Below are 24,338 nucleotides of genomic sequence, written 5' to 3'. Positions count from 1 at the left end.
CACTTTAGTACCTAGTTCTTGGCTTCTCCCACATACCTAGTATGGGAGACGCGCAGGCTGGAAGCTGTGTGAGTCTCTGTGTGGAGGGCATGGCGGAGAGCTGCCTGGTCTGCAGTGGCTTGCGATTTGCACACTCTCATGTGATATGTTGAACGAGTGAGGTGTGTGTGTGTTTTAAGTGGTTAGCCCTAGCCTTGCCTGTCCTGGCTGACCCAAGTGACCTTGTTTTACATCTGGGCATTTATTGGTCCATAGTGCAGTTGGCCAAGTTTCTCTCTCCTTTAGTCCCCCAAATATCCATAATTCAAGACTTTTGTTAGAAGCTATTTTTTGGGAAGATGTGGGAAAAAGAGAGGGCTGTTACAGCACAGCACACAATGGGAAACAACTTGACACTGCATGTACCTCCTCTTCAATCCACGGGGAATGCTTCCTTGTCTGCCTTTCAGATTTGAGCCTGTCCTGTGGCCGAGGGTTTTAGGTTTCTCCATTGACACTCTTTTCTCACAGTCCTCTCTTCTCCCCAGTCCTCCTGTTCCAGAGCATCGCAGCTCTCCTGTGTTGAGATGAAGCTTTTCCTTAAGGGAAGGATCAGATCTGATTCCTGCTCATGGTCTCTTTTCTGCTGCCTAAGACCTCACAGGCCTGGGCACACAGGGCTGTGGGCTGCCTGCTGCACAGCCAGGAGTCAGGGCAGGCCCTCCAAAGCCGGGAGGTTCTCCCCAGAACCCAGGGATACATTTTTGTTTATTTCTCTGCCATTTGCTGTGATGCTCAGAGCGCTACTAACTTTATTTCATTTGTTGGCTTCAATTGTTTTCTCCATTGAGAGACAGTGGGGGCTGCGGGGGAGAGAGGGGGCTCCCATCTGCTGGTTCATTCTCCAAGTGCCTGCAAAGGTCCAGGTTGGACCGGGGCTAAGCTGGGAGCCAGGAACTCAATCCAGGTCTCCCACATGGGTGGCCGGGACCCAGCTGCTTGAGCCATCACTGCTCTCTGGCTGTGCATTAGCAGGAAGCTGGAATTGGGAGCAGAGACGAGACGCACACGCAGGTGCTCTGATAGGGGATGCAAGCAGCGGCTTAGGGTCCAGACTAGGCCAAATATCTGTCCCTGTTTGATTTTTTATATAGTTGAAATTATGTTCTTGTGTCTGTCCTACTTTTATAAGTTAATATTCTGTTGTGCTTACTACATTACTATAATCTTGTTATATTCACATTTTTCCTCTATTTAAAAACACAACAACCAACCCTAAGGGAGATAAGCGCACGTAATTCTCTGACATCCCACACACTGGGACAGAGTTTATTTAACTAATTGGGCTATATGATTTCAGTTGTTGGAAGAAGGATATTTCTGAATATTTTTGTTGAGTGGCTGCTTGGACAGAGCTGTTCCTTGTTAAACTGTGCCCGGGCCATAGTCCTGTGTGACAGCCTAGTGTCCTGAGCACCAGGAGCACCAGATTCAGGTGCATTTGGACACATCTGGAGCAGCTGGGGAGCAGGGCAAGCAGCACTCTGTTGGCAGAAGAATCTAGAAACCTCTTGGGAAAGGGCCCAGCCTGTTGAGTGTTGCTTACCCTGGCCCAGCCCCAGAGGGAGGAAGCCTCATTGTAATGGAAAGTAAATAAAATAGGGGCACTTCATGGAAACTGACGTGGGAGTAGAGGCCATTCTGTCTTGTGTTCCCTATAAGCTTGACCACAGGAGCCAGGGAGGGGGTGCAAGGAGGGATCCTTCCCTCTTGTGGGGGAAACTCTGGGAAGCATACTGGGCATGGCTGGCAGAGTGAGGAACTGGACCAAACTACGGAGATGTGGAGAGAGGGGGTCAGGAGGGCGCACTGAGGGCTGCAAGCTCTGGCCATGACTTCCATGTCCAGCCAGATGGAGCACCAGCCACCTGCTACAAAAGGGGCATGGGAGCTCAGAGGGGGAAAGATGGTGGTCTTGAGCACTCTTCCCCACCTCTGCTGAGCAAGCGGGAGGCTGGAGGGACAGACGGGCTTGTCCAGTGCTTGCTGTTTTACGGGAAGGCCTGCAGGCCAGCTCAGAGATGGGAAGACTCCATGCTGAAGTCCCATGCTTGGTGAGATCCTGTGAGGGCCTGGCTAGGGCTGTCACAGGGCTCAGGAGTTGGCCAGGTGTCATGAGACGAGGAAGGTTATGTAGCACCCGGCTCGACTGGCAGCCTGTGTTGTAATCAGCGTGGCTGCTCTTTCACCTGTCCCTCTGGCCCAGAGGTAACAGCTCTGATGCTATTAGCCCTTGAGTAATCCACAAGCCCTCAGGATCTCCCTACACACTTTCCACACCTTTGTGAACAGTTCTATTAAATCAGTGATTCTAGCATGTCCTCTATGAAATTTCTGGCTACTGTTGATGTCCCTAAAAGCCCCTCTATGAATTCTCTATTAAACCAATGAACATCCCAACTGTTTGCTGCCGGGACCCTGCTGATACAAAGGCCATTCTGTTGATGGCTTGGAGACCCTCTTGGGACCCTGGATCTCAGTAAGCAGCACAGGAGATAGAGGCCTTGGACAGGGGCTTAACGGGTGGACACTTTTTACTGCACAAAAAGTGAGGACGTGGGCTGTGACTTCATTGACACTCTTCAGAGATAGATCCCTGGTGGGAAGCTGGTAACACGTTTAAGCTTAACTCATTGCCATGGCTGCACAGCAGGCCGGGGGTAGAGGGAGGCAGGAGAACTGTAGTAGTAAGACCACAGCCCAGGGCCAATACTCTCAGGTCTATTGCACTTGGTCTCTGGAGAAGGCAGGATGAATAATTTAAGTCTGAAGCAGGCTAGGGTGCGGGGCACGGGGGCGTCTGTCCAGAAAGTAGCTCTCCTGGGCATCCCTGAGGCTTGGGCTGGAGGAGTGAAGGTGCTTATAAAACAGCTACGGGGAAAAGAACATTCTTCCCCACTGACTTTCAGAGTCTGCTCACACGGAAGGAATGCTTGAGAGAGATCTGGGAACAACCAGAAGACACAAGGGGCGGGGGTGGTTGGGCACAAGGGATTTTAAGACAGTTTTGCTATAAATTTAATAAATGCTGGAAAACTGACAGGATTTTGAAATGTTAATTTAAAAGCGGCCCCACCCCAGAGCACTAAATCTGGTTTTATTTACCCAGGCCTTGTGGTGCTTCCTCTTAGTAAAGTCAGGAATTTATACACATTGCAAATTGAGCTCCTATTGTGTAAACACAACAGAATGTCCAATAACAAACATGTGAGGGAAATAAAGTAGGGGGAAATGACCCAGGTATTGTTCCCATAAATTCTCCGGAGCCCTTGGCACATACCATTCCCCACGCTTGGAGCCTTCTTTGCCTTCCTGGTGCCCCAAGAGAGCTCAGGTTTTCTTGCTATGCTCTGATACAGCTCTTACGCTTCTCTGCCCTACCTGTATCACAGTTAGAAAGCAGCCATTGGGGCCGGTTCCATGGCACAGTAGGTTAATCCTCTGCCTGCGGCGCCAGCATCCCATAGGGGCACTGGTTCGGATCCCAGCTGCTCCACTTCCAATCCAGCTCTCTGCTGTGGCCTGGGAAAGCAGCAGAGGATGGCCCAAGTCCTTGGGCCCCTGCACCCACGTGGGAGACCCAGAAGAATCTCCTGGTTTCTGGCTTCGGATGGGCACAGCTCCAGCCATTGCAGCCAATTGGGGAGTGAACCAGCAGAAGGAAGACCTTTCTTTCTGTCTCTACCTCTCACTGTCTGTAACCCTACCTCTCAAATAAATGAATAAAATCTTAAAAAAAAAAAAAAGAAGAAAACAGTCATTTGATTCATGTCTTGTGTCCCCACCAGCTGACCACCTCCACAAAACCAAGAACCATGTTCTGCTCGCCTTTGCTTCTTCAGGACCTGGTGCCTAACGCGGGCTGGAAGCTCACTAGATCCTTCACGGATGACTGCCTCAATGACTTTTAAAGCAGGTCAAGTTGAGACCGGCTTCCCAATAAGAGAAGGTAAAGTGTATTATATAATCCTGCTGACCTCAGACCCGTGCTGCCTGCATTCCCCTGTGTAAAGGCCTTTTCCTGACACCACAGTGGCAGGAGGGAGTGGGTGATCCCAGCGCGCTACCTGCTGTCATCAGGATTTCATGAGGAAGGGTAGCGAAGGCTTCAATCAGAGCAAATCCTGCCCTCACTCACCGCGCCTTTCGTTCCCCTGAACCCGTGGGCAGGTCTTCACTGACCTCAGGAGTCTTGGATCTTGCATGGCTGCTACAATGACGCAAATAAAACGGTGCGCTGAGGCCAGTGAGGAGAAGTTCTGAGCTGGTGAGGATCCCAAGTGCACTGTGCAGATATTTTTCTCTGCTTTCTTGGACGCAAGATTCTAGGCCTGGTGGATCATCAAGTTAACCACAAAGATCAACAGCAGCTGTCTTTGAGTTGTCTTTGGCTATGCCTTGGTGGGGTTCTGTGTGAGAGAGCACCAACGACATTGGCCAGGGAGGCTGCCAAGCAGCTCGGTGTGGCCAATGGGAAGCGGGATGTGGGGGCCTCACTAAAAGATGGTTGGCAGGAGCCCTCTGCCTTTCACTCTCCGACCCTGCCTCTTTCTTGCTCCAGCTGTCAGCCCTTCCTTAGCAAAGGAGAAGGAAGGCTGGGGGCTGCGCCCGGGGGATGGAAGCTTGGTGGCTGTGACGATCTGGGTGTTTCAGGAAGCAGCCCTTGGGTTCCAACTCAAGAATACTTGGGTGGAAGAACCTTCTCTTTTGTCTAGGCCATTGTTATTTTAGGTCTCCGATACTCTCTGCTGAACTTAATTCCAATGAATACCCTTGGGAATACTGAATTATTGGCGCATCACAAGCTTTCACCATGTTTATTTGGAAAGGTGCTGACCTTTGCCATAAGCGACTGGGAATTATCTGGAATGTGATACAGACATGACATCGGCAGATGGGGCAGTGACTAGGACCTATCTTTGGGGAGCACTTGACAGCTGATGGATCCCAGTGACTTAATGGATTTATTTTTCTTTCCAAAGACTCAGGCATTGGATAATTTATGGCCTATGGGAACTGTTGTCCACGCAGAACTGTTTGGGATGCCTCCAGTGTTCTTCTCGGGATTTCTGAGGCCGAGTAGAGCTTCTGTGTCAGGGTGACCTTCAAGGCCTCTGCCTTATGCGCTTCCTGTGGCCACAGCTCTCCTCTCTCCTCCCTCCCTTCCAGTGAGGGCCCTTGCTCTTCTTTGCCTGAGAGTTTGGGGGTAGCTGGGTAGTTGCCAAAGAGCCATCTGCCCTGCCCGGGTCATGCTTAATGATGCAGAGAACCAGTGATGTCATGAAGTGACATTTTAAAAAAAATTTGATTTTCAATTTCTTGGCTTTCTTTCTTTCTTTTTTAAACAATTTTTAAGTTATTGTCAACATATATAACACAAAATTTGCCATTTTAACATGTACAGTTTGGTGGCATTAAATGCACTCGCAACATTGTACAACCATTCCAATGTTTTGGTATTTGATTTCCTAGGTCAAATTCTTAAGCACAGTCCTCTTGCCTCACCGGAAGCTATTTTATCCTCAGTGGGATCATAATTAAGTTCATTCTTAAATAACAGGAATTCAGGAACTTGAGCTCCCTTGCTTCTCCCTGCTTCCAAAAATTCTTCTAATTTTTTAGAAGGCCAAGCTAGCATTTGAAATTGGATTTTCCGTTATAAGGCAAGAGATGGAGGGGGCTGGGGGTGGAGGGCCTGGGGGGCTCAGATGGGCTAGATGTGTGAGGCTGTTTGAAACTGCAATTCCCATCTATACAAGTTCAACCGCAGAGGCTTCCAAAAGTGGTGTCATGATCAGGCTGAGACCGGTGTTTGGAGAGGACCAAAGTTGCACAGCAGGGAGCTGCTAGTGGTGGGCCTGAACCACAACCACCACACCCGTTGTGCGGGCCCCAGATGGGCTTGCACAGTCCTGAAGGGAGGTGGGATCGTAGGCTGCTCTTAGGTGGGAAAGGCAACTGCGAGTCCCAGACTCCAACCTATTTACAGAGATTGTGTGCCTATCGGCGGACAGCCCTCCGGTGGGGGGAGAGCACTTTTTGCTCTATTGTTGGGGGCCCCAAGTCTCAAATCCTCTCTCCTTGACCTTCCTCCACTGTAGTCCACACAGGAGTTGGGGACCCTAGGACTCAAGGACCCTGGGACTCCAGCCAGTCCCACTGCTGAGTTCTGTCTCTCTCCCCTCCTGGCCTGGGCACGGTGCCTGCCACATCCTCCCCAGCTTCCTGTCAGCGTCCAGAGAGCTCGGACCCTGTGACTAGGGCTTCACTCTCATCCACGCTCATTGGCAGAGTGCTCAGGTTTGGCCCTCTCCTTTCTGGAACCCCATCTCAGAAAGGAGCCAGCTTTTTTTTTTTTTTTTAATTTTTTTTAGAAAGCTTTTGTTTAATAAATACAAATTTCATAGGTCTAGCTTTAGGAATATATTTGTTTTATTTTTAAGGTTTGTTTTATTTATTTGAAAGGCACAATGACAAAGCTGGCAGCAGAAGATGGCCTAAATGCTTGGGCCCCTGCACCCAAGTGGGAAACCTGGATGAAGCTCCTGGTTCCTGGCTTTGGATCGTCCTGGCCCCAGCCATTGTGGCCATTTGGGGAGTGAATCAACAGATGGAAGACCTCTCTCTCTGTCTATAATGCTGCCTCTCAAATAAAAATTAATAATAAGTTCACATTAAAAAACAAAAAAGAAACTGATGGGGGAGAGAGATAGAGATAGAGAGAGAGAAAGAGAGAACCTTCTATGGTTCACTCCCCAAATGGCTGTAACAGCTTGGAGCTGCGCTGTTCTGAAACCAGGAGCCAGGAGCTTCTTCTGGGTCTCCCCGTTGGGTGCAGGGGCCCAGGGACTTGGGCCATCTTCTACTGCTTTCCCAGACACCGTAGCAGGGAGCTGGATCGGAAGTGAGCAGTCTGGACTGGAGCTGCTGGCACTGCAGGCTTTGCTCGCTACACCACAATGCCAGCCCCAGGAGTCAGCTTTTAACAAGAGGAAGACGTCGATGCCTGCTGACGGATACCAGCTCACTGTGGTCTGTGTGACTGTGCAAAGGTAAAGTCCTGGGAGAAAGACAGGTTCCAAGCACAGCAGGGGCAGAAGGTTGCCTTCTATCACATGGTAGCCTCAGGGTGGGCTGCAGGGCCTCCTCCCACCTGGAGCCACCACATATGCCTGAGGAACCTATTTCTGCCCTCTGTTATACCGTACGCCCTGATTCCAGTCCACTCAATTAGCAGGAGGCCCCAGGGCCCTTGGCCTTGAAAGCTGGCTATACCCATGAGCCTTTGCTAAAACACGCTCAGAAGGTTCCCTGTCCAGTTGCCCTCTGTGGGGAGAGGGTGACCTGGGGAGCACAGCGACTGTAAAAGGAGGTTCATGAACTGGGCCTTTGGAGCCACCATGCCCATCTCGCATGTGTGTGTGCCATGTAGAGCGATTACCTAGAGGTGAGCAAAGGTGGGGGCACAGAGACTCCTGAGTGCTTGACTGCTACAAATGCTTCATCAGCCCCATCCTCCCATGCACGGGGAGTCAGAGAACTGGCACAGGTCACCCCTCGTCTCCTCCTCTTAGAGGTGTGCCAGGGTCTGAATGAGGAGTTGCAGGCAGCCTAGAGGGGAGGAGTTGATATTGCTGCCATCTGCCCCGATGGCAGAAGCATGGAAGACACAGTGCTGTGTGGTGGCAGAGACCAGTTAGGCATGTGACATCGAGCCATGGTGACGCCATCATGACATATCAGAGCTCTTGCAGAATCAAGCCGGCATCTGTCAGCTCTCCAGCTACAAGGTTTGAACATGATCAGGAGGCTTTCAGACTGCCCAGCAAGACACCTAAGGGGTGACTCCTAAGGAATAACAAAGGAATGTGCGGCCCCCAGCTGCCTGAGGATTTGTGGGAGCAAGAGCACCAGCCCTCAGCAGCTCTGCGGTGGCTGGAATCCCCTGGCAAAGTGCTCTCATCACCTCTTTTATTCTCACACGGGGCTTCCTTCTTCACTTTTCAGTCTGGGGATTCCTGCTAAGTTCCGGGGCACCACAGGCTAGACGTTAGGAGGGCTTCACAGTGAACTGAGGCAAGGGAGGGGAGGCGTAAGTCAGTGTTATCATGGGGGGGTGTGCACCCTGGGAGGCGGCAGGTGATGACTCTAGGAAGGGGGTCCCTGCCACCCCCATGGAAGGCCCAGATTGAGTTCTAGGCTTTTGGCTTTGGCCTGGGCCAGCCCTTGCTGTTGTGGGCATTTGGGGAGCAAAGCAGCAGATGAAAGACCCCCCTCCCAGCTTTTCTAATAAAGTAAATAAATACAATTTTTAAAAAAGTGAGGTATGCATAGTGGTCCATTGGAATGCAATAAAACTGCTGTTTATTTTTTATTCTAAAAGCAGCTTTCACCAGTACGTACTATGTAGATTGACATAGGCGCCTTTCCCTGCCCACACATCACAAGTCCATGTCACTTTCCACCAGGGAAAAGGGTTTGATGCACAGGGGCTATGGGGGACCATAGCATCTGCACTGTTCCAGTTGCTTTCAAGCCTATGTGGTAAGAGGCCTTACAATTGACTCGTGTCCCAGGCAGTGGATAGGGAAGGTATGACATGGTTGTGACTAAAGTGACCTCACAAAAGGAACAAATGGTTTGAAAAAGGTCCTGCAGATAAATCCCAGGATTGAAAATAATATGTAGAGATCGAGCGAAAGGAAATTCAGATGAATGGCAGAGCTAACACGTGGCTGCTGCTAGTATGAGGCCTGTTGTAGTGATGGAGTCAGCTCTGACAAGGGAGTTGAATTCACTAAAAAAAAAAAAAAAAAAAAAAAAACCCAAATATTTGAAATATGGATTTCCATCGCTACATATTGAGACTTGAGGTATTAGCTAATAATAATAGAAATATGCCTATGTGATCAGATGTGTAGATTCTATTAACCCAGAGCACGAAGGTAAACCTCTACAGTTTTATTTTCAGGGATATTTGAAGTCATGCCATCCTTAGTTGTGTACTTTTGTGAAATACTAAATGTAATGCAAATGCTTAGAATTCTCTTTTGAGGCTTCTTAATATAAAAGTCAGAATGTTGGTCAGTATCATCAGAAAAAACAGCTGTTCTATTTGCCATGGTTAAAGTGACTGAAGTAGAACAGGGAGAGGATAGCAACATGTCAAAAAAAAAAAAAAAAAAAAAGCACTCTGTTGACAGACACACAGAATGTGCCGGTGAGTGTTTGGAGAACAGGTTTTAGAACACAGGATGTGCTGCAGAGGTTGGCTCCTGGCTGGATGCGAGTTGCTAACGTGATTCATCTTGTCTTTGTCATGCTTTTCCATGATGACATTCATAAATAATTTTTGTGAACTACTAAGAAAACAAGGTATGTTCACAACAGTGCATGACTTATTTAGCAAAACACGCTGTTGTCTTTACATGTGAGAGTAACCACTCATGGAGTAGCTGCCCAGTCTGTAATATAAAACTGGGGTTAGGAAAGAATAGGGTAGAGATTGCACATGAAACAGCATTGCATCATGCATCTGCAACAGCAGCAATAAAGAAGTCAGAAAAGCACAGAATACCACAGGGTGCCAAAATGTGGTTAACTTGAAAACTACAACTTAAAATGTAGTAGAATCTACTGAGATGTGGCATGAGACAAAATCTTTTATAGGACTCAAAAAGGTAAACTGAGGAATCTCAAGGCAAAGAACTTAAAAGTTGTGGCATTCAAGGATGAGTTTCAAAAGGACAGGGCTTCAAATTTTCTGATCTCTGATGTGCTGGCTTGTGACTATCACAAATGTGGTACATTGCAGAAATGCACACACGTGTGCACGTGCACGCGCACACACACACACACACTGTCCTTTCAGGTAAAGGTGATATTTTAATAATGATATGAGAAAGTGTGCATGAAAGAATCATGCTCTGTGGAAAACTTTGAGAATAGTTATTTGAGATGGTTTCTATTATTGTCATGTGATTTTCATGCTAAAATCAAATATCAGTGCCATTTATACTCTCCCAGTCACAATCTGCAAAGTTTATTTTTATTTTTAAAAAGATTTATTTATTTGAGAGGCAGAGTTACAGAGAGAGGGAGAGAGAGGTCTTCCATCATCTGGTTCTCTCCTCAGATGGCCACAACAGGAGCCAGGAGTTTCTTCTGGGTCTCCTACATGAGTGCAGGGGTCCAAGCACTGGGCCATCATCCACTGCTTTCCCAGGCTTTTAGCAGGGAGCTGGATTGGAAGTGGAGGAGCCGGGACTCAAACCGATGCCCATATGGGATGCCGGTGCCACAGGCAGAGGTTTAATCTACTCCACCACAGCATCAGCCCAAAAGTTGAGAAGCATGCTTTTAAATCCATTTTACAGTCTTCCAAATGCAGTTTTAAGGCAAAAAAAAAAAAAACAAAAAAAAAAAAAACCCAAAAACCCAAAAACCCACTAGTTAACAACATTTGCAAGAACCATTAACGAAAATTGATTTCACAAAGTTTTCCTGTGGAATTTCCCATTGGCAAAATTGGAGGATGGGATTTAAGCAATGTGAATTATCATTTAATAAGTGCAGTGAAAGAATTCTCTATTTGGGCCTATTTGTGTTTGTGAGATAATCTTTTATTTTTGTTTTTAAAGATTCTTTCTTTGAAAGGTAGAAAGAGAGAGAGAAAGAGAGAGAGAGATTTTCCATCTACTGGCTCAGCCCCCAAATGGCTGCAACAGCCAGGTCTGGGCCAGGCCGGAGGCAGGAGCCAAGAGTTTCTTCCAGGTCTCCCACATAGATGCAGGAGCCCAAGCACTTCAGCTTTCCCAGGTAATTAGCAGGAAGCTGGATAAAAAAATGGAGCATCTAGGACTCCAACCACGCCCACATGGGATGCTGACATTGCAGGAAGAGGCCTAACTTTCCACACCACAATGTCAGCCCTGAGATATGTTTTAAAAATACTAGCCATTAGGACCAAATAGTAGCATCTGGTGAACTTAGAAGCATACTTTCTGGTCCCATAAAATATTAAGTAAAGATTTATTAAGACCATTATAATTGTGTTGCTCTCACTAAACAGATTATAGGTAATAATTTTGAAGAGGAAAGTTATATTGCAGCACTGTTTCAAAATGTTTCATCTTAGCACATCTTTAACATTTTAGTGCGCTTTATATATTAACTAAGTCTCATGTGTGTATCATTTGTAAGAGGCAGTAAATTGCAAACATCAGGCAGCGAGACAATCATGTGGGAGCAGTTGCACAAGGAGAACACACAGAGGGTGCTCACCACTGCAGTCTCCTTCCCCCTTGGGTGACTAATGTGATGTGAGAGATGGTGGTGTCGGGGTGGCGTCGCACGTTCCCTAACTCTGCAAACAACAGGTTCTGGCGTGCTCCAAGGAGGCAAAGAGCTTCGGCAGGGTAGGAAACTCCGCCCTTGCGCTCGGCAGGAAATCAGATTCACTCTCTGCAGCTGGAGGTTCCAGTGCTCTGGCAGCGGCAGGTGTGTAGGGCAGCATTTAGGCAGGCTTGCGAGCCTGCATCCCACGCCACGGCGCTTGCGTTAGCGTCCCGGCTGCATTTCAGTTTCTAGCTAATGCACACTCTGGGAGGTAGCAGGTGCTGGCTCAACTACTGGGGTCCCTGCCAACCACGTGGGAGACCAGGATTAACTTCCTGGCTTTGGCCTGGCCCAGCCCTGGCTATCGCGAGCATTTGGGGAGTGAAGCAGTGGATGGAAGATTTCGCTCTCTCGCTCTCTGCTTTTCAAACACATAAAAACAAACTAAAAATAAAAATGACAAGCAGGCAGCAAGTTTTTAAAACCATGGGAGCGGTTGAGATCCCTAGGGAGGACCGGCGGGTTAGCGAGGGGGCTGGCACAGACCGCACCACCGGGACCCCAGCAACGCAAAGCCTGGCAGGGGGGCCCGAGAGGTGCGTGGAACACGGGAGAGAGGGGCTGAACCCCACGCATTCCGACAAGGAAGGCGCAGTCGGCGGGCGCGGGGCTGGGAAGAGGTGAGTAAGGGAGGCTGGAAGGCACCCTCCGGCTTTGGCAACTGCGAGGTCATTCCGGACTTCCAGGGGCGGGCTCGTCTGAAGCCGGGGAGCAGAGGGCTGGGCAGGCGGCGGGTGCGCGGGGAGGGGTGAGAAGGTGATCCCAGGGACCCGACGGACGCCGGCGGGCGGCTCAACCTCGGAGTAAGTCCCCGGCGCGGGCGGGAGGAGGGCGCGCAGACCCGCACGCGGGAGGGCGCGGAGCCCGGGGGGCGCCACGGGCTTCGGACTCCGCCGCGGCGCGGGCCCCGCAGACCCCGGCGGCGCCGCGCGCGCTTCCGGCCGGGCCCAGGGCGGCCGCCGCGCCGGGCGCTCTCAAGTTTCCGTTCTCAGGTGCTGCGCCGGCTTCTTCCCTGCGGAGGCGGCCGCCCTCCTTTCGCTGGGCCGGCCGCGGGGTGCTGGAGCAGCGGCCTCGCCGCGCTGCGCCCTCGGAAGCCGCAGCCCCAGCGCCTGGCGCGGCGCGCGCCGCAGGCTCCCGCAGGGCGCCGGCCGGGGGCGCGGCCTGGTCCTGCCCGGTCGCCGGCTGCCTCCGGTGCCCCGCAGCCCAGCTTCACGGCGCTTACTGAGCGCCTGGCTCCGAGGTCGCCCCCTTCGGGCCCGCGGCATGGCCCTGTCCTCCGAGCCTGGTGAGTGCGCGCGATGCCGCACTGCTGACCTTGCGCACGCGCCCCGAGGACCCTGAGGCCCGGGACGCGAGTCAGGAGTGCTGGCCCCCCTGCACCTTAGCTCACGGCGGGTGGTGGCGCTGGCGCGGGAGCCTGCCTCCTAGCCCGTGCTGAGCCCCTGCCCCTGAAGTAGCATCAGGTGAGCCCGCAGCATCCTGGTTCCCTGGCAGTCCGGACTGAATTCACAAGGTTCAGAGAAATTCAGGAACCTGGGAGGGGCCAGCTCTTCAGCACCTGGATAGGTTTCAGGTGCTTGTGGACAGCTGCGGGGGCCTTCCGCGGGGAGGCAGGGGCTGGACTGGATGGAGAGGCGATAGGGTCTCCAGAGGCCTTCATCCTGGCCGCTGTGGCTGCCTGAGCAGCAAGGGAGGCGGGAGCCCTCCGCTCGCCAGTCTGCTTTCTGCACTTGAACTTCCTGGTGGCTGCTTTGCCAGCAGAGTGGCTAGCGGCTCCTGAAGGCTGGCAGAGCTATACCGATGAGTTTTGGGAAGCCTTGGAGCGGGGGAGGCTTGCCGATTGGATATTCGTTCCTGCTGTATGTGGCTGGAAACTTGGTGATGACAAACTATCCAAGGAGCAGGGTGAGAGCTGGCAGGCCTGGGAGGATTTCAGCATGGTCCTGAGCCTGGCTGGCTACGTGCCTGGACGCGGTGCCCAGCATTTGGTCATCTTCAGGGAAAGCTGGCTGCGGCTGGAATCCTTGGAGGAGAATTCCCTTCCCTGGCTCCAAGCATCCATGCTGAGTGGTGGTGGAGCCACTGGGCCCTGCAGACGGAACCTGTGCCGGCGCCCGCGTCTCAGAGTTGCTGACAGCAGGCCTGGGGTAGTTGGCTTACTGTGAAGATGGTGGTTTCGTGCTGCCCTCCCTAGGCATGGTGGCGCTTGCATGCGTGGGTGGCTGGGAGGCTCCGTGAACTCTCGGCCCTCCTTCCGAGGCCCTGGATAAGGGCTGAGTGATTCTCGGCCAGGCCAAGGAGTTCTTTGTGGCTTGTTTTTCTTGCCCCTAGACTTGCTGAGTCACTCTTCAAATGGCCCCAGAAATCAACCTCAGATCTTGAGAGCATCATGGGCAGCTAAAGTGCTGCCCTAGGCTTGAGCAGGCACATACCTGGCCTTCCTCGTTCCTGCACCTGTCTGTCTCGTCCTTCCACGTGCCGGCTGCCTATCTAGGGCGAAAGACCATGGCTTCAGGCTTCTGGTACAGAAGGAACTGACTAGGGCGAAGGAGCATGGCCCACTGGCTGGAGGCCTGGCCAGACACAGTCCCTGAGAACCGACCGTTCTTCCTTCTGATCTGGCTTCACATTGAAGCGAGGTTCCCTTCTTCCTGCACCCAGGTGGGAAGTTGGGCGAGTACTAGGTCCATAATGGTGCTCAATAAATAATGAAGAGAAGGATGCATGTTCATTTCCCCAGTTGGGCGCTCTCATAGCTGATTTCGTAATGATGCGGATGACAATGATGTTGAAAGTAGTACTTATAAAGCACATATTCTCTGCCAAGTTCTAGTCTAAGCACTTTACCTGCTAACTACTTTGTCATGGCAACCCCTGAGGTCAGTACTTTTATGAGCCCCATTTTATAGAGGATAAAACTGAGCCACAGGAAAGTTTACTGACTTGCCAAGGTCATACGAGTAAATGGTGGCAGGCACAAACCCAAGCAGTCTGGCTTGAGTCCATGTTCTTAACCAGACCCTGTCCTCCCTCTTGGGATTGCCATAGGTGTGGTCCTCTACTCGGCTCTTTCACTCATTCATCGTTGTGTGCATGCATGCATTCAACAAGTAATTATCGATGCCTGCCGTATTGTAGGCCTGGGGTTCTAAGGGAGAATGAGGCGGGCAGACTCTGTCATGGAGCTGAGACTGAGCAGCTGGAAACCCCTTTGCCCAACTCTTGGGGTGAGTCAGACACACTTCGGAAACGAGAAGGAGCCCGGCCCCGCCAACACAGGTCTGTGCCTTGCTTTTGGGGAGGGGAGTAGGCGCATTCTTGATGAGACATAACTTGATTGCAGCCTCTCCAGGCTTGTAGAGTGTGTAAGGAAGACTTCAGTGAAAAAGGTGAGCATGGTCTGCTCTCCCGGGTGGGAGACACAGGCCCTGAGTCTGGTTATCCTAAACTGGATGTCTGTTCGAAAGGGAAGCAAGGCTTTGAGCTCGGGACCAGTGCTGCCAGTGCTGGAAGCTATCTGAACCACAAGGGGCAGCGACTGGCAGGCTTAAGGCGGGGTCAGGGGGTCCAGAGCAGAGCTTGCCCTCCTGAGACAGAACGCGTGTTTTCTCGCAGCCTGGCCCTGTTCTGCAGGGTCATCCTCCACTTTGGCTCCCACAGGACTCCAGGTGGTTGTTCTAGCCTGTGGCACCCTAGAGGGGCTTCTGTTCCTCTCTGGACCCAATGGAGTGGATCTCACCCATAGCTGGCCCCAGCTAGATTGGAAATGAAGACTCCAAGTGAAAGGCATTTTCCAAAGCCCATGCCACAGGATATTAATAGGTATTTTTTCCTAAGGCAGCAGTGGTGGGATGGTTTAAGTGTTTGCTTAAATGAAGTTAAGCGGCTTGCTTTACTGGTGTTGCCTCTGCTAGTAGAAATTGTGCCTGAATCCCCAGAAGCGACTGTTGCAGTATTCCAGGCCTTCTGACTTTTTATGTTCTATAGAGTAGACTTTGTTGAGACTGAGGCTGTCCAGGATCCGCTGACAGGTGCAGAACAGAATTCCCTGGTCTCCAATCTGTGAACTGGGATGCTCCCATTTCATCTCTCCTGCCCCAGACCACCCGCAGGAGAAAGCATTCACCCTTCCTAAGGGCTGGTGTGTGTGTGTGTGTGTATCTCATGCTGTGAGTCTGTTAATTATTTAATGAATTAATATTACCCCCTCTTGTTGCTTGTTGCCTGCTCATTGCACTGTTTATGAAACAGCTGTGAGGACAGGTGGATCATAATCTCCGCGTAGCTAAGCCCAGCGGCAGCGCGAGGATCGAGTGTCACCATGTAATCCTGCTCTGTGCTCCCAGGAGTTAGGATGTGGCCTCAGCAAGGCACCACCTCTCGGCCGGACAGGAGGAGGTGACTCAAGCCCAACTTAAGGCTACAGCTGGCCTCCCGGTCAACAGCTGACCCATCCTTCCTGGGCTCTTCTCCCCAGGATTTCAACAGCACCCCAGAAATAGCCATTTTGCTCACGGTTATTCCCTAGACCCATGTGATGTGTGGCAGTCCCTGGGAGCCGGCGCGGCTGTCGTGAGCCTGCCCATTCTCCTAAAGGGCAGGCCAAAGGGCACAGAGCTCTGCCCCGCGTGCTGCCGCCGCCTCCACCTGCTTGGCTTCAGAGGAGCGCTTCTGTGGGTGACTCGAAGCAGCCGCCCCTTCTCCAGGGAGACAGCACCGGACGACGCCGCGGGCTCACCTGGGAGCTGGGAGCCCAGGAAGGTGCGAGGTTGGCTCAGGTGGGGATGTGTGTGGCTGGCAGAGCTGGTCAGGCAGCCCAGCCACCTGTGGTGTGGGACTTCCTTCAAGGAAGGGAGGAGGGAGTGGGGCAGGACTGTGGGCTTTGCTTCCTGGCCACCCCTCCTGCAGGCTGCCCCTGCGCTTAGCTGGTCCCCCCCTCCCCAGGTCTCGGTCCCTTCCTGGTAAAGGAGGAAGCAATTGAAGGAACTTCTGTCTTTTAGAGGAGAGGGAGGAGGCAGAGAGGGAGGAGCTGGTGTTGGGGGGGGGGGGGGTTGAGTGGGTCTTAGAGCTCCCGGGCCAGTTCTGGGTGTCACTGGGGTGGGGGTGGGGGTCTTCCGAGACACGGCAAGGTGGGCTGTGTCATAGCTGAGTCCCGATGGTCAGGTGAGCCTGTCTCCAGGCCAGGCCTGAAGTAGGTTCAGAGGGAAGTGGTGGAGGCGATGGGGAGAGCGGGGGCTGGATGTTCCGGGGTGGGGGGGGCTGTGGCTGGGCTTCTGCACTTGGACAGGGCGCGGCGGGTGCTGTGTGGGGGCAGCAGCCACTTGGTTTCTCCTGAGGCTGAGAGCCAGGCAGGGCAGGTATTCAGGCTACCATTTGCCTTGGAGAACTGGTGTTACCTGGGGCCTTTAGGACTCGGAATTTCCTGCTGCGTTCTGGTGTTCACAGCACAGTTTCCAGCCCAGCTTTTCCTGCTCTGCCTGCAGGCTGCTAGCAGATATGCAAAGCAGAGCCCTCCCACCCCAGCCCGCCTGCCGGCCCCAGCCAGGGTGCTTACACCCTGACTCGGCTCAGCGTCCCGCAGCGGGCGGCACCTGGCCCCAGCGCGCCTCGCCATCAGCCATGGAGACCCCAGCGCCAGGCTCAGGTCGGTGGCGTGGCTTCTGGCCACGGGAGTCTGGCAGGAGCAGGGAGCGGCGTGTGCTGTGGAAGGAGGGGATGGTGGTAGCACTGTGCTTTCTTAGTGGAGGGGCTGGTACCGAGCAGTTACCGCCTGCAGGAAAAGGTAGCTTTGGAACTGCCGGACAGTGCTCAAGGCTCATCGTAGGGTGGCGCATGCAACCCTGAGATAAGCTGTATCACTGGCTGACCGGTGCCCAGGAGTTCACAGTTAAACCTCCAGACCTGCTGCCTGCAGCTGACAAGGAGTTGCAAGTGGGGCTCAAGCTAGCAGCTGGAGTTGGGCTTGGCACCTGCGGAGGGGGCTTCGCTGGGTGGGCCTGGGGGTCCAGGAGGGGAGAGGCCCTGTGGGGCTGGGGTGGCTGGTTGGAACCTGTCTGCCAGGCCTGTGGCACACAGTGTCTCCCCAGCCACTGACTGCAGGGCCTGTTTTACCAGTCACGGGCATCAGTTTCTCAGGGGACCCAGTTTGGGAAAGGCTGATGCAAGCTCTTTGGGCTAAAGGAAAAGGAGGCTCTTCGGAGGAAAGGGGCATCGTGGGGCGTGTGCTTGGTTGACTTGAGCTAAAAATGCTTCCTGCACAAGCCTGGCAGGGCCTGGCGTGGGAAGCTCCTCCCGAATGCCTAGTTGCCAGGGGTCCCATCAGGCTGTGTGTGCTGGCTGTGGGCAGCTTGAAGGTGTCGCTCCCTGTCCCGTGTGTTTGAGTGAGAGAGGCCCTTACTGTCAAAGCCTGCAGGAATAAGGGGTTTGCTTTGTGTTCCTAGTTCTCTTTTTTCTTTTATTCATTGTCTTTGTATTTGCTGAAAAATGACACTGTCCCAGCATTCCTTATCGACAGAAGACATCTCACGCAGGCGAGCCTGCCTTCTGGTGCTGTGAGCCTGCCCCTCTCCCGAGCTCTTGTCCATTAGGGGATGCGTTTTCCTGTCGTGGTAATGAAAACGTGGGCTCTGTTTTATGTATTATTTTGTCATAGTGATTTCACAAGATTTTTTCTTTTTAATGTAGTTGCACCATCCTAATTACAATACTGGTTGCCTAACGAGGCTTTTGTCAAGTAGGGTAAAATGTAACGTGGGCTTTTAAAATGAATATAGAGAGTGCAGGTAGACATCTTTGTTCCTTTTCCGTCCTTGGATTCTTAGAGAAATTTCTAGAAGGGGGTTTTCTTGTTCCAACAGGGTGGGTGCTCTATGCCACTTGCTGCCTTTGCCTGGGGCCTGTCAGCAACGCTGTGTGAGGCCTTAGAACACTGCAGCCGAGCCGAGCCGTGCACTTGGAATTGGGGGTCCAGCCTCTGTCCCACCCTGATGGCACCCCCTGGGTCCAGTTTCTCATGTTGTCCCAGCTTTCTCTCCCCATTACCTTCTTCCCGGAGCCTTGGCCCCACCGGCGTCCAGCCTCCTTTCCATCTGCTGTCGGGACGTGGAGCTGAGCCCTGTCAGCCCTGTTCCCCTCCCTTGGCAGAGGCCCAACTATTGCTGTCTTGGTGTCTGCTCCCTGTGCCAGCCCTGTCACCTGCTGAGCTGACTTCTTCCTCCCCGGCTCCCGGGAAAGGCCTGTATCTGGGCGTGGAAGGAAGAGGAAATTGCTTTTAGCATCCAGGGCCCTGTAGACACGGCTCTGCCTGCCCACCACCAGCCCGCTGGCTCCTTTCCTTCCCTCCTTCCTGTCTGTTAGACAAATTAGCCCCTCGTGCCACCGTGAAGACCAGAGCAGCCAGCCCTCCTGGGGCCCTAGAAAGCCCTGTGCTTTCTACAGCTACCCTACTCAGACCCAGATAGCCTCGAAGACTGTGCAGTGCCATCTGTGGCTCTCACAGGTGTGAGGCCAGAGACTGACTGCCCCCCAAGGTGCCCAGTGGGTCCCCTTCCTTGTCATGCTTCCTCCCCCTGCCTAATGGGAGCAAGGCACCGCCTCAGCTTCGTCCCTGTCCGTCTGGGTGATAAACCCACCTCTGCCTTTCGACCACCCTTCAAGGAACCGTGGCCAAAGGTGGACGGGAAATTCCACTTTCAGAGCTGCTCCCGGGGAAGTCAGATCCACTCCCTAAGTGTTGTCCTGCTGGGGCCTGTGAGGAGGCCCCGCCTGACACCCAGACAAGCCTGGAGCAGCACAGCCTGCTGTTGAGGGTGCACATGGGGGCGCCAGGTGCCTGGGTTCAGATCCCCGAGCAGAAGAGAGGCTGAGAAGAGTGCAGCTCTCTGCTAGCTCACTAGAAGTTAGATACCACTAATGGTAACTCACTGGGCGAGTTAGCTGTGTCAGCATTCATTTTCTCACTTGTGAAATGGGACTAATGAGACCAGCTGAGTTAATTAGTGTAACATGCTTGGCGGGGTGTACATAGTAAGTTACACATAAGAATTAAAAAAAAAAGATGCAGGAAGAAATACTTCAGGTGATGCAAGCCAGTTCCTGATGGCGTGCGGAGGCTGGCAGGGAGAACCGCTTTGGGGAGGGGAGTTTTCAGCTGGGTGAAGGGTATCCCTGTCTGGGGCCGCTTGTGGTGTTGGGCATCCTATATGGACGCCGGCTTGTGTCCCGGCTGTTGCAGCCATTTAGGGAGTGAGCCAGCTAATGGAAGATTCATTCTTTCTCTATAACTCTGCCTTTCAAATAAATAATGTTATTTTTATTTTTTAAAGATTTTATTTATTTGAGAGGTGAGTCACAGACAGGAGAGACAGAAAGATCTTTCATCTGTTGGTTCACTCCCCCAATGGCTGCAGCAGCCAGAGCAGAGCCGATCTGAAGCCAGGAGCCAGGAGCTTCTTTAGGGTCTCCCACGTGGGTGCAGGGGCCCAAGCACTTGGGCCATCCTCCACTGCTTTCCCAGGCCATAAAAGAGAGCTGGACTGGAAGAGGAGCAGCCGGGACTTGAACTGGCGCCCATATGGGATGCTGGCGCTGTAAGTGGAGGATTAACCTACTGCACCACAGCACCAGCCTAATAATCTGTTGTTGTTTTAAGAGTGTCCTTGTCCCCAAACATCTAAAATTTGCTGTCTTGATAGAGGATTCAGAGAGCTTAGGAGGCTGTGGAACTTTGCTTGCGGATTCTTTCCTTTCAGCAAAAGCCCTTGTTTGGGGGAAAAGAATACAGCTTTGAATTTCTCAGGCTCTGCTGCAATCTCTTGGGACCTCCTGGGCCCTTAAACTCATTGTTAAAAACTTTTTTGGAGCCTGAGCATTTGGCCTACAGGTTTATGCGAACCTGAGTTAAATATCTGAGTGCCTGGGTTCAGGTCCTGGTTTCACTCCCAATCCCAGCTTCTTGCTAATGCACGCCTAGGAGGCAGCAGGTGATGACTCAAGTAGTTGGGTCTCTGCCACACACTTGGGAGACCTGGATGGAGTTCCTTGCTCTGGCTTTGGCCTGACCCAACCCTGGCTGTTGTGGGCATTTATAGAGAAGATGAGAGCTCTCTGTGTGTCTCTCAATCTCTTTCTTTTTCTACCTCTTAAATTCAAAACCCAAAACCAAAATATGCCCTTGGCTCTGGGCTTCCCTTCTGTGCAGGGGGCAATGAGGTTTGTATATTGCTGCAGCCTGACGGCCTCCAGGGGTCTGGGAGAGAGAAGGCAGTGAGTTCTCTCCTGCTCTTCTCCATCATGGAGACAAAGGCAGGAGGGCAAGGCTACCCAGGCCCTGCCATGTCCCCGAGGTCAGGGCAGTGGAAGCACACGCCCCGGACAGTTCGTTCTTTGGCTTCTGAACATTTGCTTTCTCCCCTCCTTCACATCCAGTTACTTAGTGAGCTCATTTTGCAAGTTGGCATGCCGGGTTTGGTCCGGGGCATTCCCGAGGAGACAGCTGACTCCAAGGACCAGGTGGGGCGGGCCTCGCCTCGGGCTCTCTCCTCCCCCGCGCGGTGACTCAGGCCACCCAGGAATTCCGCACGGCTGATGCTTGTTCTTTTCTTTGCTAGCCGAGATGCCGCGCCAATTCCCCAAGCTGAACATCTCCGAGGTGGATGAGCAGGTGCGGCTGCTGGCTGAGAAGGTGTTCGCTAAAGTGCTCCGCGAAGAGGACAGCAAGGATGCCCTGTCCCTCTTCACCGTGCCCGAGGACTGCCCCATCGGGCAGAAGGAGGCCAAGGAGAGGGAGCTGCAGAAGGAGCTGGCCGAGCAGAAGTCCTTGGAGACGGCGAAAAGGTTTGTCTGAATCGAGGGCACAGAGCTGTGCGGGCCACGAGAGCCGTGGCATGGCGTGGCGTGGCGTGGTGTGGCGTCTCAGGGGAGCCGGCAGGTGCCTGCAGCTGTGATGGCCCCTTTGCTGTGGCTGCTTCCTCATCACTAGTTTGTTGAAGGGTGCCTTGGTGCCTCTGTCCAGGGGAAACGATCAGACCCCCTTTCTCTTGGCTGCTGTTTTTGTAACATTACATGCATGTGTGTGCGCGCGCACACACACACAGAAACACAGCCTATTTCTGAATGGCAGTGCCCTTTTCTTCCTAGGGATTTCTCGGGAATCCTCAGTTGTACTTCTTTTTATCACCTGTCTCCCTATTTTGCGCGAGTTAATGTCGCTCACTCCTTGCCGGGCTGGCAGCGTAGTCCCTGCCCTGTGGCACCTACAGTGGATCTAGACAGTAATGAAGTCACCAGGCAAATGAATAAAAGAACTGTGAGTTATAAGCACTGTACCAGTCAGGGTCTAGCCAAAAAGCCATTTGAGTATGGAAGTCGGATTTTGTTGCTAGAGTTGGTGACATGGGTGGTAGTGAGCGGAGAATCCATGCATGGGAGAAGGAGGCAGCCCGGAGACAAGACCCCACAGCGAGATAAGAACCCGCAGGGAAGCTGCCAACCTGAGGCTGAGGGGACCACAGAGAGAGCTGGTGCTTCTGAAGCCCATGGAGGGGGAAGTTGGACCCCTGGTGGCCTCTCTGGTGGCAACAAGGGCGGGGAGGAGAAGCAGCAGCTGAGGGGCACTTCCCAAGGCAAAGATGGAGGCAGGAGGTGCCATCCTTGGCTGTACCCTTCCTGTACCTTCCAGGTGCCTACTGTGGCACCAAACCCAGCCAGAAGTCATGTGACACACCCAGGCAAGGCTGGACAGGGTAAGGAATGGACTTGAGACAAACAGGTGCAGACCTAGCACAGGTGCAATGAAGGAAATGAACATGGAGGAGACAGCGAGAATCCCTTTGTGCCCTGGGCAGCGGGGAAAGGTGTCTCCCAGCTGGTGGCCTGAGAACTGTGGCTGTAAGGGTCCACAGAGCTGGCTCTGTAGAGGGGGGCGGCCCTGTAGGCAGTGGAGTTGGCCGGGGCAAAGGCTGTGGAGGTCAGAGGAGAAGCAAGCAGCAGCCATGCCAGTGGTTGGAGGGGCAGGCAGGGCCCAGGTTAGACTGGTCTGTGTACCTGATAGGAAGCTTGGGTCCCAGCCCTCATCCTGGCACAGCGGTCTCACTTAGGGCAGTGGAAGGGAGGCACAAGAAAGCTTTGACGGGATATGCAGTAGGGCTGCAGCTGGGTCCCTGCTCGCCCTATGTGCCACAGGCCTCTGTGGCTGGGGCAGTGGGGCTGTGGGCCCTCTCTGAGACCTGACCAGGGATCAGACCCCTCGCAGACCCCTCCCTTTCATTTCTCAGGATTGTCAGATAGTCAGCATTGTAGGTGACTTTTTTGGGGAAGAAGAAAGTAGCTGCTGATATAAAGACAGAGCGGGGCCTCACTGTTGGTAGTCGGTGGTTCCCTTCCCCGGGGGTGCTGGGGAGCCCCTGAAGGAAAGGGTCTTCGGTGCCGCCGGGGGAGCTGGGCTGGCCCGAGACCCTCTCCATGCTGCCCTGGGGTGACAGAAGGTGGCATGCTGTGCGCTGTGAAGTGAGCATTTCAGACCCTTAGCAATGAGAAGAGAAGGGGTCCTGGCCTTTTTTCTTACCAGGATCAGTGAGCGTCTGGAGGCGGTGTCCACTACAGAGTGACAGTGGGCGTGGCGTCCCCACAGATGCTGGGCTCTTCCTGCCCGAGCCTGAAGCTCCCTTCCATCTGCCCAGATGGGTTCTGTGCTTTCCAGAGAGTCTCTGCGAAGCCCTTCTGTGACCGCACTGGCCCTCACTGGCCGTTGCGGTGTCGTGGTTTGCCCCTCTCTGCCCCATTTGACCTGAAGCTCCCTCAGCACTGGGTCTGGCCCCTCCTGTGTCCCCAGGGTCCAGCCTGGGACTTGGCCATGTTGGTGGGCCGGGAAAAGATGTACTTCCTCCCCAGTGCCACCCCAGTGCCACATCAGGGTGACTGTGGCTCCTTGCACTGTCCTGTTCTGCCACTCTGTGACCTTGGGCCCCAGCTCCTTCCCCATGTATGGAGCAAGCTTGGTACCAGCAGCTCCCTCCACAGGCTGTGCTGGAGCTAGGGAGGGATGGGTCTTGGTGCACACCTGCCCATGTGAACCGTTGGACCGAGACGGGCAGCCCTGGCATCTGCCGCCCTGGAGGACTTCCATGGGCTGGGCGCTGGGCTGTGCAGTTTGCATTCGTTCTTTAATCCCATTCCATGACTGCGTAGATGTTCTTAGGACCTGGACATTGAGAAGTTGGATTAATTACACAAGGATGCCTGGGGAGTGAGTGACAGAGCAGGAACCAGAACCCAAGTGCTTTGAGTCTGAGCCCCACTCCTCAGCCACAAGGCTCTCCTGCCTCCAGGCAGGTGCCTTTGTGTGTAGACACGGGGATGACATGGGGTGCTGGTCTCCAGGGGACAACTGCTGCTTCTGAATGAACTACAGGGAACCAGCCACCACTGCCCTGGCTACTGTTCTGGAAGACAGCCTGGTCCCTGGACCACCCCCTCCCTCTGTCAGGTACCCCAGTGACTTTCAGCACCACTGCTCGCTAGAGGCTCCCCCTGCAAGTCTTCAGGTGGTAGGACCCCCGCTCCCCACCCTCTCTCCCTGTCCCTCTGTGGTACCTCCCTGCCAGTCTGGGTGTACATAGTGGGAGGGAGTCTGCTCTCAAGGAGTCCACTGGCCTGGAGCAGCAGCGGGCCTGCAGAGACCGAGGGTCCAAGGGTGACCTGAGATGTGGCTTCCGGTTTGGACAGAGCCCTCCCTTGCCCTGGCCCCTCTGGGAAAGCCTCGCTCTCCCTGGCTTTTGCACGGGGTCTTTCTTCACGATGGTTTTCCTTTTTCTCCCTCATTAGACAACCGCCACCAAAACCAAAAAATAAACAAGGCTCGCCGCAGTTGTAAGGCTAAAGTAAGGGACTAGCTGGGGCCTGGG

The 24,338-nt window shown here is 53.2% G+C and overlaps 1 protein-coding gene across 7 annotated transcripts in view; it reads left to right on the top strand.

Moving 5' to 3' along the window:
• The first annotated feature begins 3,832 nt into the window (after positions 1–3,832).
• Positions 3,833–24,338, top strand: part of AMPD3 (adenosine monophosphate deaminase 3) — a 52,227-nt gene continuing 31,721 nt past the window's right edge. Inside the window, exons 1-2 of one of the 7 annotated variants that reach the window (XM_062196502.1) lie at positions 3,833–3,988; positions 21,045–21,270. In XM_062196502.1, coding sequence (XP_062052486.1) covers positions 3,928–3,988; positions 21,045–21,270 — 287 coding nt within the window. In that variant the 5' untranslated portion in view covers positions 3,833–3,927. Of the gene's footprint in view, positions 3,989–12,037; positions 12,057–12,152; positions 12,240–12,684; positions 12,722–12,880; positions 12,900–16,178; positions 16,198–21,044; positions 21,271–24,338 lie in introns of those variants that run through there. The other 6 variants (XM_062196506.1, XM_062196504.1, XM_062196503.1 and 3 more) reach the window with 6 other exon arrangements.

Source organism: Lepus europaeus, chromosome 7 (genome assembly GCF_033115175.1).
Source record: "Lepus europaeus isolate LE1 chromosome 7, mLepTim1.pri, whole genome shotgun sequence".
Lineage (NCBI taxonomy): Eukaryota > Metazoa > Chordata > Mammalia > Lagomorpha > Leporidae > Lepus > Lepus europaeus.
Note: the sequence above shows the minus strand (reverse complement) of the source record. Positions and strands in the feature narration are given on the sequence as shown.